This window comes from Microtus pennsylvanicus, chromosome 2, assembly GCF_037038515.1.
Source record: "Microtus pennsylvanicus isolate mMicPen1 chromosome 2, mMicPen1.hap1, whole genome shotgun sequence".
NCBI lineage: Eukaryota > Metazoa > Chordata > Mammalia > Rodentia > Cricetidae > Microtus > Microtus pennsylvanicus.
Genome location: NC_134580.1, coordinates 146,958,628 through 146,971,841, shown reverse-complemented (window position 1 = coordinate 146,971,841; position 13,214 = coordinate 146,958,628). Strand labels below are relative to the sequence as shown.

The following is a 13,214-nucleotide window of genomic DNA, read 5'->3' as shown; positions in this document are numbered from 1 at the left end:
GTGTGTGTGTGTGTGTGTCTGTTAGCCTGGTTGGCCAGCAAACATGAGGCTCCACCATCCCTACCTCTCCAGCACCATGGTTATAAATGCGCACCACCATGCCCATGGCTCCAGGGAGCAAACTCAGGCCCTACTGCTTATAAAACAGGTGCTTTACTGACTGAACTCTCTCCAGCTTGTGACTGGTGACTTTTAATGATGTTAGAAGTAAGGACTAGCTAAGTGAGTCAATGGGTGCTGGTTTGTAGCACAACACCTGCTCTACGCGCTACAGTACCGTTCAAGTTCACGAGTCAAGCAAGGGGCTGGAGATTGACACAGACAGACAGACAAAGACATGGGTGCCAAGAATGCCCCTTTATTGTGTTCCAGGGCAGCTAATATAGGGTCTCCTTGACTAATGGCCATGCCCTAACTCTCAGCTACAAGCCCACCAGAAACCACTCCCCTGCCATCAGGAACTCCTGAGGGTCTCGTGCTCAGAGCAGCTGCAAGCATAGGAAAACAAGGTGTTTACTCTGGCAGGCAGGGGGGTCACAGGAAATTCAGGGTCTGGGGGTCCACAGTGCCCAACCCTAGGCAATGCACTAAGGGAGGAAATCTCCTGTGGACCATGTCCTTGAAACACCTCATCAAATGCTTGAGCCAGCTGCTAGCATTGTGCCAGGTTTTCTTGAAGAAGAGACAGAAATTTCCTCATGCTGGGGAGATGCAGTGAGAAGCAGGGCCTGGTTTGAATTCTTTTTAAACCATACGGCAAGCCCTGCTCACCATTCTTAATCCATCTGAAGGAATTAAATAGGCAGTCTCAAGATCTTACCTGTTCACACACCCGGTCCTCAGATGTGCTCTGAGTCTTCAAAGTACCAGGCACATGCAAAGGGGCGACCTTAGAAGGAAGGGGATGGATCCACCTCCTCAGCACACTTCTAGTGTGGAGTGGTCCTAGGAAGGGGAAGAGGCTGAAGAATACGGAACCTCTCCTACTCCACCGCGGTGGGAATGTGGTGAGAAGCTCTCTGTGGGTTTATTATGTTTAGACACTTGAGCCCCCACTGACAGTGCTGTCCTGGAAGGTTGTGGAACCTGTCGGAGGTGGGACCTCGCTGGAGGAAGTGAGTTGCTGGGGTGTGCGCCTGGTCCCATTTCCTGCCCTCTCTGCTTCCTGATGGCTACCATGTGAACAGACAGCCCCACTCGCTTCCTGTCACAGAGTCACTGTTGCCACAACTTCCCGGCAAATACGGAGTTGTTCTAGTTTTGTTTCTGTTGCTATGATTTGGATTATAATTCTGGGTCACAGTCTCTCATCGTAGGGAAGCCAAGGCAGCAACAACTTGAGGCAGCGAGTCACATCCGATCAAAGGTAGAACGAGAACAGATGTATGCATGCATTTTGCATTCTCCCCTTCTGTACAGCCCATTATCCAGACCTAGAGAATGCTGCTGCCTGCTTTTAGGCTGGATACACCCACACGAATTTAGACAACCCAGAGACCCGCCCACAGACTGATCTGATTTGGACAGCCACTGAGGTTCTTCCTAGGAGATGCCAGATCATGTTAAGTGGCCACTCTCCCAAGTACTGTAGTTGGTGAGGGCAGGGGTCAGCTCTCCTGCTCTCCTGCTCCCGAGGCCAGCTCTCCCACCTGCCACAGGCTACAAGGGGCAGCGGGGAGAGAGATGGCATCTCTCCTTCACCCATTCCACTGGATGGCAGATGAGGGATGGGCCCAGATCTCCCATGCATGCTCACTGGGCCCTGTCAACAGGGTTAGGTCTACTGTGCTACCTGGGCAAGGTTCAGGGCCCACTCTTCTGAGGGCTGCAGTCAGTGGTAGGCAGTGTGGGCTCTCCCACTCTGTGACCCTGGGACCAGCTTTCCTGACTGCAGTTGGCGTTGTTATTTAGAGAAAGACGCCATGTGGCAGAGCTCAGGTGGAGGGTTTCTTTATTGGTGGAAAGTGAATGAGGAAAGGAGGGGAGGGGAGACCAGCCTCTGGGGACAGGAGTGGCAGAAGAGAAGAGAGAAGAGAGAGAGAGAGAGAGAGAGGGAGAGGGAGAGGGAGAGGGAGAGGGAGAGGGAGAGGGAGAGGTGGGAGGTGGGCAGGGCCCTTTGAGGGAGAACATAGTGAATGTGCACAGGTGTTCTTAGTAGCTACAGTTGAGGATGCACACCCCAAGGTCTGGCCAGTACAGATGCTTGAATACTAACAGTAGGTGTTGAGGGGTGAGGGGTGAAGGGGTCATCTCTCCCTTGATCTTGCCACCACTGACGGACAGGTAGTGGGGCTAGCTCCCCTATTCTCACACCTTCATGGCTGGCTCACCTGCACCCCAGTCAACAGCTCCATTATGTTGCTCAGGTAAGGTGCAGGGCCTGCTTTCCTGAGTGCTGCAGTTGGTGAGGAGCAAGGCCAACTTTCCCTAGTGCTGCAGCCAGGGAGGGACAGGGTTGCGGCCAGGGAGGGACAGAGCCATCTCTGTGTGGCCCCATTCTCACTGCCTTCGTGGTAACAGGAGCCACAGACCTCACCACGGAACGTGGCTGGGGCGAGGTCACGGACCCAGACATGGCCCTTGACAGCACTCCAGGCCCAGATGATACCAAGGGCTCACTCAGATCCGTATGGCCCCAGCAGCGGCACAATCCTCAGGCACTAATATGGCCCTAGGTGGTGGCCCAGACCCCTGATGTCTGCGTGGTCTTTGGTGGCAACACAGACCCTGGCTGCTTGAACCAACACAGACCCAGCAGCCTGGGCCTGGATGTCACCATCGATGACCATTTTCTTGATTGACTAGTTTTATCCATCCCATGTTGCTGTTTAGCGGAAGACCCTGGCAGGAATCAAATAAACAAAAATGTACACCAGTGGTAAGACATCTAAGGAGACAGTGAGGATGGGAATGAGTACAGCAGCGATAAGGTGTGTGATAGAGCAAGGAGGTGGAAATGCTGGGTCTTAGAGAGACTCAGCAGGGAGGGCGGGTGTCTCTGAGAGATGGTGAGGGCTGAATGAGAAGAAGGACCTAATTACAGGTGGGTCTGGAGGAGAGCATTCAGGTGGAGGAAACCTCAGCAGCAAAGGCCTGGGGCGTGGAGGATTTGAGTCTAGGGAACAAAGGGGGGGCGGGGGAGGAGGAATTCCCTATAGGGCATGGGAACCACAGAGATCACACTGTTCGGACTCCTAGTTCAGGGGAAGAGCTGAGATTTTCCTAAGATGCGATGGGAGACCCTACAGAGCTGAACAAAACCTCACTATGTTCTGCATTTTGCTTTCCAATCGCACAGCTACTGCGTGGAGAATAGATCTCAGAGGAGGCCAGAGCGTGTGAAAATTGTCTTAGCCAAAGAGGCCGAAACCTCAAGATTTATAGAAAGGTATTAAATCTAACTGTAAAAGATCAGCTTAAATTTGAAAGATATCAGTTAACTGAAGGATTAAGATTATGGTACACTTTGATTTCTGGAAATTAAGGACTTCCATTGCCTTTTGTTGGAGGGAAGGAGGGAGGGGGAGGGGAGGTAGGGAAGAGGGAGAAGAGGAGGGAGAATATATATATAAACATACACATATATGTACATACATATATACTCACACAAATGCGCACACATGCACACACATACATATATATCCCTGGCACCAAAGGAAAACCATTTTCTATTACCTCAATTACCTGGACTAGGATGTGGCAGTCCTTACCTTCAGGGCTCCTCTTGGTTAGCATCCACTAAAAGTCATTTACTTTAACTTCAGTTCAACAGAAAAATGGAAAAGATTGTGATGAAATTGCATGTTAAGAGGAAGGCCACAATCACCTTCAGTGTAGGTGGGTGGCCCCACATAGAAAATTACATACACCACTTCCAATGTATAAATTTAAAAATATATATGTGTGTATGTAAAGAGAGAAAGAAAGAGAGGGAAAGAGAGGGAGTGTGAGGGAAGGGAGGGAGGGAGGGAGGGAGGGAGGGAGAGAGAGAGAGAGAGAGAGAGAGAGAGAGAGAGAGAGAGAGAGAGCACCTTCCTTGGTTCAGGCAGAGTCCTGCCATGGGTACTCTAAACGGGGTAGGGTGGTGCATCTTACTCCCCCAGTCCCAGCATTCCATGGGTCCCCTCATAAAGATCTGAGATAGATTGTAGAAGGAGACAGGGCCAGCAGCACCCCCAACTTCCATTGTTGTTTCCCCGAGGAGAGGAAGCCAGCGAAAGCCTGCCGAGACCCCAACTCACCTCTTTCGTGCTTCATGGGGCCACATACGATTTCGGAAAATTGTACTAAGTAAATAATTAATTGTATCCCTTTATCCTAACTAATGTTCCTGGAAACTCATCAAGCATTCAGGAAGTGGGGGGCTGTCTTAGAGCCTTCTTCTGCAAGAGCGCAAACCTTTAATGCCATTCAGGTCTAATCCAGCTTCCACGAAGAGGGTACTGTGGCTCACACACTGGTTACTTTGCCCATTGCCGTGACCAAACACTTGACAAAAAGCAACATAAGGGATGGGGTTATTTTTCTCCCTAGGTAAAGGGTGCAGGCTCCATCGTGGTGGGAGAGTCACTGTGGCAGGTGGCTGAGGTAGCTAGCCATGCGTCCTCCACAGTCAGGAAGGAACAGACAGGAATACTTCCTCCAATTAGGCCCTAATTTGAGACATCCAATGTTAAGACAATCTTCCAAAATAGCACCTACCAACTGGGGATCAAGTGTATAAACACAGGAGCTGTGGGGGACATTTCACATGGAACCACAGCAGGGTGTATGAAGTGACAGGGGCTGCAGAGCTGCAGATAAGACTCTGTCTTCCCCTGTCTGCCAAGTTCTCCCGGAAATACCTTTAACCTGAATGGCAGAGATCTCATTGTAACCCACAGGCAGTCACAGCCTTGTCTTGTAGGCTGTTGCAAGGGTCCGAGCAGTAGGTGCCTAGAAAGTTCTTTCTCAGCTCTTGGCACAGGTCAGCAGGTTCTGCACCAGGCTTGTTTGAAAGTCTTCTGCACCCACTTTACTGAAATGTGGTCCTCCGACCAGCAGCCAAATCCCCGGGGGAGTCAGACACAGCAGAATACTCTCTCAGGACCCCACTTAGACTTACAAAACCAGTGTACAGATTGTCGCCATGCCCGCCGACATCAGCCAGTGGTCCGGGCCGCTGAGCCTGCAGGAGGTGGACGAGCGTCCCCAGCACGCGCTGCTGACGCCCACCCAGGTTCAGAATAGGCCCAGCAGCATTTCGTGGGATGGCCTTGACCCAGGGAAACTCTACACCCTGGTCCTCACCGACCCAGATGCTCCCAGCAGGAAGGACCCCAAATTCAGGGAGTGGCACCATTTTCTGGTGGTCAACATGAAGGGCAATGACATCAGCAGCGGCAAGGTCCTCTCCGATTACGTGGGCTCTGGGCCTCCCAGTGGCACAGGCCTCCACCGCTACGTCTGGCTGGTGTACGAACAGGACAAGCCACTGAACTGTGACGAACCCATCCTCAGCAACAGGTCAGGAGATCATCGCGGCAAGTTCAAGGTGGCGGCCTTCCTCAAGAAGTATCACCTGGGAGCCCCGGTGGCGGGCACATGTTACCAGGCAGAGTGGGACGACTACGTGCCCAAGCTGTATGAGCAGCTCTCTGGGAAATAGAGGAGCCGTGGAGGCCAGAGGTCCTGGGGACCCCCACAGTATTGTCAAGTTGTACAAAGCATGCTGTTTCTCCTCCTTCCTTTCTACCCCCTTGCAGGGAGTCCTGAGCTGTGCTAGGATAGAGGTGTAGGGTGACTTCCCGCTGCCCATCCTTAGGATTCTAATAATCGTATCCAGGTTTATGTTTGCTCGAATTTAGTCTCCATCTAGGGGGTGTTTGGCGTTCTGATGGAGTGCTTGTGTTGTTAAAGATTTGCAACTCTGGAAAGTAAAGACACTCTGCCCCATGTGAGGGTGAGGGCTGGTGTTGTCTGTACGTGGTTTGACAAGGACTCGCCCAGAACCAGGCATGGTAGCATCTTCTGAGATGTGTTTTTGAAGTTCTGTCCCCAACTGGGACAACACAAGGCTTCCATCTCAGCTTGGGCAGGCGGCTGCACAGGTGTTGGTGTCCTGTAGCTCTAAAGAACAGGGCTACTGTGCTGAGGCAAGGCCCCAGAGAGAGGGCTAAGCCTTGCTTCTCAGAAGTATGAGCAAAAGTTCCTGGAGTTGCTAGGTGTGTTAATCTTGTCTGTACATCATCAAATAAAAATAAAGGCATTGAAAAAAAACCAGTGTACACCTGAGGAAGAGGCTGGGGGACTCTTGGGGTGCTCTTGTCAGAGTATACTCCAAAACTGATGCTCACAGTGAGAACTAGGGCCCGTTTGATTGTGGAAATCCATTGACAGCAACATGTTGGTGCCAAAAGATGTCAGCACGGGGACAGAGGACATGCCCCACATCCTCAGCATCCTTTCAACCCCACAGGACCGCATGTGCTCACAGCCAAAACGACACCACTTAAAGGTTTTCTGACAGGCAAAAATGAAACAATGCGAGAAATGATCCAAAAACAGAAGCAAGTGATCTTTATCTTGTTTATGTAGAGCAAGGACATTGCAATTCCTATAGCTGGTCCTATAGTTTCAATTTTCTGTTTTCCAGATTTGCTTCCTGAGTAGCAATCAATTTTTTTTTTATTTAGTGAGTTAATTAAAATAGTGAGAACTGACACTGGCTGAAGAGCCAGAGGCCTGGAGGTTTGGGAGACTAAAGGGGAGAGTTTTTAGTTTGGCTGAAGTGAATTGAACTAGGCGACACTGGCTTTCCCACTAATGTTACTTTTAAGATTTATTTATTTTTATTTATGTATATGGGTCTTTTGCCCGAATGCACATCTGTGTACCACCTGCATGCCCTGTCCTTGGAGTCCAGAAGAGAGTGTCAGATCTGGAACTGGAGTTACAGATGTTTGCGAGCCACCATGGAGGTGCTCGGGCAAGAGCAGCCAGTGCTCTTAACTACCAATCTATCCCCCCAGCCCTAAACACACTTTTATTTTAATACCTGTACTGTGTCCATGTGCGGGAGGCACAGCGTGACCCAGGGCCGCAGCACAGCATCACACGTGTTCAGTGGTCACAGAAGCTGAAGCCTTTATTATCTCTGAGCATCACAATCAAAGCGAGGAACAAACGATGCGTATTATCGTTAGCAGGAGCAGTTCAAGCACATCCCTCCACCCCGTGTATTGGAGAGGAGGAAACCACAAACAGAGGGGGAGGCACTAGCTGAACTTATCGCGGGCAAAAAGGGATGAAACACAACCTCTCCCATGGATAGTTTAAATAACTACTTGATGGACGTATAGTTACCAGGAGGGGGAAACGAGCTTGGGAGGAAGGAAGGAAGGAAGGGATCTGGAAGCAGACCCAACTGCTCGAGCCATCATCAATGACAGCAAAGCGGTTTGTAATGAAATGCACACCCTCCTGCAAGCAGACAAGCAATAGTAGAGATCCCCCCCCTTTTTTCCGAGTAGCATCTACCTTGATATGATCAGGCAGCAAAGTCCAAGGATACAGCAAGGACCTCTCACTGGCCATAGCACTTTGATTTACTAGGTTTTGAAACTCGGATTTAATGAATGAAACCCCAACAATAATCACAACCCTGACAATAGAGCAGAAAGAAGGGAGTCGCGTGTCCATGCTATTTTTGCAGGGGGAGGGGGAGGCTGGCACGAATGTGAGTCCTGGAAGGGAGAGATGAGCATCACATCGTTTTTACGGTGGTAACCACATGAATGGAAACGCAGTCTCTCTCAGAATGCGTGCAAAGCTCTCCATGTAGCAGACAGCTGGAGGTGGTAGCTCTGAGCAGGTTTGCTTGCCAGAGATCTGAGCACGCGTTCTGGTCACAAGAGCCCTCCTGGATGGCTGGCTTGGAGCACAGTTACTGGCACAAAGCAGAGGAGCAGGCAGGAATCAAAAGCCCTGGGTGCCCAGCAGTGAACACAGACGACACCCAGGGCAGCCTTCGCTGTTTCTTCCAGGGACCATGTGGGAGATCAGACCCTGACTTACCCATGCGTAGATCTTCACAGACAGCCTATACTCTGTCATCTTTCCTTTGCCAAGGGCCACCAGCTTACAGATGAAGCCAAACACAGTCACAGCTGTCGACATTCTGTATGTCCCTTCTGACTGTTGTTTTTTGTCTCTAAGCCCCTTAGCTAGATATGGAGCGCCTCCGCTGGTACCCTAGCCCAAGTTCATGCCATTGCAGCCGCAGAGAATCTCCTTGAATGTTTTGCGCAGCTCCAGGCTGCGGAAGGCGTAGATGAGGGGGTCGATGACAGAGTTGCACATGATGAGGACCAGGTAGGTGTTGAAATGGGCCGTGTAGCAGATGCAGTAAGGGTTGGTGGGGCAGGTGATGATGAGGACCAGGTGGAGGAAGAAAGGTGCCCAGCAGAAGATGAACACCCCCAGCAGGATGGTGATGGTGACAGCCCCCTTCATGCACGAGTGCTGCTGCGGGGCCACCCCATGAGCCGGCGGCAGTGCAGCAATGCGCTGGACGTGGAGCCTGGCAAAGAGGAACATGTGGATGTACAGGGTGCCCATGAGGAGCACCATGGCGAAGAACATAGTGATGAGGCACACGATGACCATCTTGCTCTCGGAGTAGATGATGAACATCACACCGCAGATGCCACAGCAGACCCAGATGGCCACGATCAGGGTGAGGGCCTTCCTCACGGTCATGATGCTGTGGTAACGAAGGGCATAGAAGATGGTGACATACCTGTCCACGGCGATGGCCAGGAGGTTGCAGATGGAGGCCACCAGGGAGATGCAGATCATAGAGTCGAAGATGTTATCCATGTGCTGGATGAACTGGTCCTCCAAGGTCAGGGAGTCGCTGTTGATAACGGCGATCATGATGGTCTCCAGGGAGTTGGACACACTCACCAGCATGTCGGCTGCAGCCAGGCTGCAGAGAAAGAAGTACATGGGCGAGTGCAGGTTGCCGTTCCTGACCACAGCCAGGATCACCAGGATGTTCTCCATCAGGCTGACGATGCCCAGTGCCAGGAAGACCTCCGGCTTGATGAAGACCTGCTCGCAGAACCCGCTGCCGCTCCGGTTGCTGGCAGAAGGGGCTGCAGGGTGCTCTGAGAGGTTAGACAGCATCGGATAAGCAGAGAACAGGCAGCAGGAAGAGTTCATGGTTAACAGAGGCCTGAGTCCCAGCTGCGGCTCCTGAGGGTCCTGAGCAAGCTGCTGGGAAACACTCTCCTTCTAGGTGTTTCTCTTGTGGACGAGAGAGAGAGAGAGAGAGAGAGAGAGAGAGAGAGAGAGAGAGAGAGAGAGAGAGAGACTTGGAGACATAGAAAGAACTTTCCTCGCGGCTCCAACAATCAGCGCAGATCTGCTCAGCCTGCCTCATCCCCTGTCGCTCTCACCCCGTCTCTCTCCTGGGCTCCTCTCAGAGCCCAACCTGACACCGGTTGCTACAGTTACAGCTCTACTCATAGCGAGGTAGGGGATGTGGGACTTGGCGCTAGATGTGAGAAGGAAGAGAGCCCTCGGATTTTATGCATCGGAACTCCTATTTCATCTCCAGCGCAGCAAAATGACCACTGAGCAGCTAGCACCCTCTGACTGACAGCAGCAGGTCCGGGCTCTGGGTTCCGTTCCACTGGGAAGATGTGGAAGCGGACTGGCGCCCTCTGCAGGCCGGACTGCTCCCCTGCGCTCGTGCAGGTAAAGAGGGATCGTATTCATTCCTGCGTGAATGCCTTTGTGGGTTGATTTGGGCTTTGAAAAACAAAACTGCTATGTGTCAGGTCTTCACTGGGTGTAAGGGATACAGAAGGCAGCAAGAGAGGGGCTGCTCCAGCCTCTGCCTCATAACCAGAACTGGTGTGGAGAACTGGAAATCAGAGGATTGTACACACTGGTTGGCAATATTTCAGGCTTCATTCAGAAACTCAACAGTTAAGCAAGTAACACGACACTTTGTGTTACATCATTTTTTTTAATTTTTAAGAACATATAAAAACCACACCTTCACTAATAGTTCATTAACTATGCAATGTAATATGTCTAAGACACAATATGATGCCTTAATTTAAAAATAGTTTATTGCCAACCATTCCCTGGTTCTTCAAGGAGTCCCAATCTTTTTGCTATGGGAGAGGCATGTTCTGCTTCAATGTTGATGACTCCTGATTGGTCAGGGTATGATTTCTGAAGCTAGGGGGGCATTGATCATTCTTACTTTCTATGTTGCATCAGCATCTGGGCCTGGTAGTGTTGTAGGTTGGTGAGCAGATGCTTGTTTGTGGAGAGCTGGAAAGTGCAGATTCATGACCAAATTATCTTGAGTTACTATATTTTCTTGAATACAGGGTCTCAAGTATACATGAGATATATATATATATACCAGGCTGGCTTTGAACTCACTACATGTCCGAGGCTAAGCTTAGACTTCTGATCCTCCTGCCTTTGTCTCCTGGCTGCAGGGATTATGGGCACATGTCACCACGCCTTGTGTATATGGTGCTGGGGATTGAACCACGGGCATCATGTGTGCCAGGGAGGTACTCTACCAACCAAGCCACATCTCCTGGCCTGTCTTTGGCTCTGCTTAGACCATATATAGAGTCATGCCCGATTCTGTGTATGATGTAATGTTCTGTGGCTATCACATGGAACTTTGGAAATGTGTCCAATTAGCAGAGCACTAGCTTCTGCCAGCTCCAAAATGAGGCATCTCATCACACAGCATTGGGAGCCCAGAGCAAGAAATCCCCCCACTTTACTACAAGCCACCCCCACTAATACTTGTCTGGACTTACTACTTTGTTTTATTTTGTATTGATAAAGCTTCAGGAAAACATTTAAACTCTTGAACTTGTTGCTTGGGCAAACTGAATTCATACCCACCAGCTGTGGTCACTCATATTTGGCTCCAGAATAAGCTACCTCTTGTCCCCTTTGAGGTGAGAGTTGTTTTGTTTTGACACCAGGACACTGATGCAGGGGTGTTTTGAGTTCAGTTCTTACTTGAGCTACAGAGTGAATTCAAGGCTAACCTGGGAAACTTAGTGAGACCCTGCCTCAAAATTAAAAAAAAAATGAAATGAAGGCTGGGGATACAGCTCAGTGGTAGAGCACGTGTCTAATACATAAGAGCTCTGGGTTCAGTCTCCAGTGCTCCAAACCAAACACTGGACCCCAGTGATTCTTCCTCCCAGCAGGGACTTTTCTCTGTACTATCCCATGCTCTTCCATAGAATCTCACCCACCACAGAGCTTCTGTTCTTAGATGGGGGTTGTTCCTCTCAGCCCCTGCTGCTGGCTCACCAGCTGCTGGCTCACCAGCTGCTGGCTCACCAGCTGGGGCTGTGTGGTAGACACAGGAGAATGTGACGGACACGGGTCAGGGAAGTCTAAGAGCCGGTGGGGCAAAGGGGAGGGACTCTCATCTGGATGGTCGAAGAACCTTCCTAGACTGAGGAATATGTAGGTTTTTACTTCTCTGAAGAGGTGATACCCAGTGTGGGGTTGGTGAGGTGGAGGCTGGGGCTGAAAGATGTAGGAAGGGGTCAAGGGAGGAGTTTCATCTGGCAGGGTTAACAGAGAGGAGGGTTCTGGGCAGAGGTACTACCGTACTTGCAGTCTGGAGGGAATAGCCATCTGTAGCAGGTGGGCATGAGGACCCCACTAGATTTATGAATCAGAGTCACTCGGGGTAGTATGAGCCAGGGATGCACCATTTTGTCAAACTCCTCCTTTTTTGTTGACCTGTGACAATTCTCAACTGTAGTAATTTGATTCCAGAACTTAAGTATCTCATTTCTCTACATTTTCCCTTCCCCGTGGACTCCCAGTAATGGCCAGCCAGGAGAGATGGCTATCGATCACCTGACATTCTTTAACTGACTACTCACTGGTTACCCCTAGCAACAGCTGACTGTGGCCAAAATAAACTTTTCAGTTCAAGTAGAAGAAAATTTAGAATACTCATTAAAACTTTGGAATGAGGAATTCGTCTTAAGATGGACAACCTCTGGTTTACTATGCAGACGACCGTTACATGACATCAGGAGACAAGCCAGGATGGGTCCCAAATTTCTCTCATAGACAAAGCATCCTTCTGCACTAGTAGAAAACAGAGAGTCTCTGACTGAAGAAGCTGGATAGAAGGAGTGAATTGGAATTCACCTAAAAGGAAATGTGAGCGGATGAGAAGGGCATGAAAAGGTGCTAGACCATCGGGGAGAGGCAGGGCAATGCAGATCACAGTGGGATTTCAGTACAGTTTCCCTTGGTGGATTGCCAGGAGTTATAATGCTGGCAAGCTCCGGACAGCATGTTAGAACTCTCTCACTGTCTTCCAGTGTTTGTAAACAGACCCACAAGCTGTTGGCATTTGCTAAAATAACACTGATTGGTGTTGGGAATCTCAGCCATGGCCTGAGGGGTGTGAAGCAGCTCTTGATTCATCTTCAGACTTTTGATGTCATTTCTGATCCTAAGCCACCTTTGTTCTAGTGTGCAGGAAAGCAATTTCAAACTTTTGGTGACTTCTTGTCCTCAGGGTTACAGCCAGAGATGTGTTCATACCGTCTAGGTCTGTGTGTTTAAGGGTGTCATGGGCAAAGCTGGGTTATAAGGCAGGCACATTTGGTACCTGTGAGGTTTTCCTGTTCTGTGCTTGGCCTGAGAACACTTCCTGGTTTCCATCCTCTGGCATTGCATGTCCTTTGGGGGAGAAAATGGGGATTTGACGCGTTCAACCTGCACCTTCATGTGATAGCTCTTTAATGCTGCTTTTGCTTTTTATTTTTTAAGCCCCAAATAAACAAACAACAACTGAACATCCCAGCATTGAATCCTCACTTGGGCTCACAAGGTAACTAAAAGATAGATGAAGGCTAGGCATCTCTGCCTTCATCTCGCATCTGCCTACCTAACCGATCATGGGCTGATGACATAATGGGCCGTCACCCCATTGTGCAATAGCAGCCACCTCAGACAACTTTTTATATTAATAAGAGTAAAGATGCAATAGAGTCATAGACTCCACTCCCTCCGGATGAGGATAACTGTCCCCCAGAGTGAGACTGCATCCTGGAGCTGAAGCAACCATCTTGGAGACTGGTGACCTCCAGGGATAACATCACCCCACAGCTGAGACAACGATAGGCCAGTGGTGGGCAAGATGGCAC

The 13,214-nt window shown here is 50.1% G+C and overlaps 2 protein-coding genes across 2 annotated transcripts; one reads left to right on the top strand and one right to left on the bottom strand.

Annotated features, from left to right (window-relative positions):
• The first annotated feature begins 5,125 nt into the window (after nt 1–5,125).
• LOC142844564 (phosphatidylethanolamine-binding protein 1-like) lies at nt 5,126–6,258 on the top strand. Its single transcript, XM_075963200.1, has one exon. It carries the CDS (start codon nt 5,129–5,131, stop codon nt 5,645–5,647), a length of 519 nt encoding a protein of 172 aa, XP_075819315.1. The 5' UTR covers nt 5,126–5,128; the 3' UTR covers nt 5,648–6,258.
• An 842-nt stretch (nt 6,259–7,100) lies between these two features.
• On the bottom strand, nt 7,101–9,576 carry Mc3r (melanocortin 3 receptor). Its single transcript, XM_075963946.1, has one exon. It carries the CDS (start codon nt 9,202–9,204, stop codon nt 8,233–8,235), a length of 972 nt encoding a protein of 323 aa, XP_075820061.1. The 5' UTR covers nt 9,205–9,576; the 3' UTR covers nt 7,101–8,232.
• Nucleotides 9,577–13,214: the final 3,638 nt, after the last annotated feature.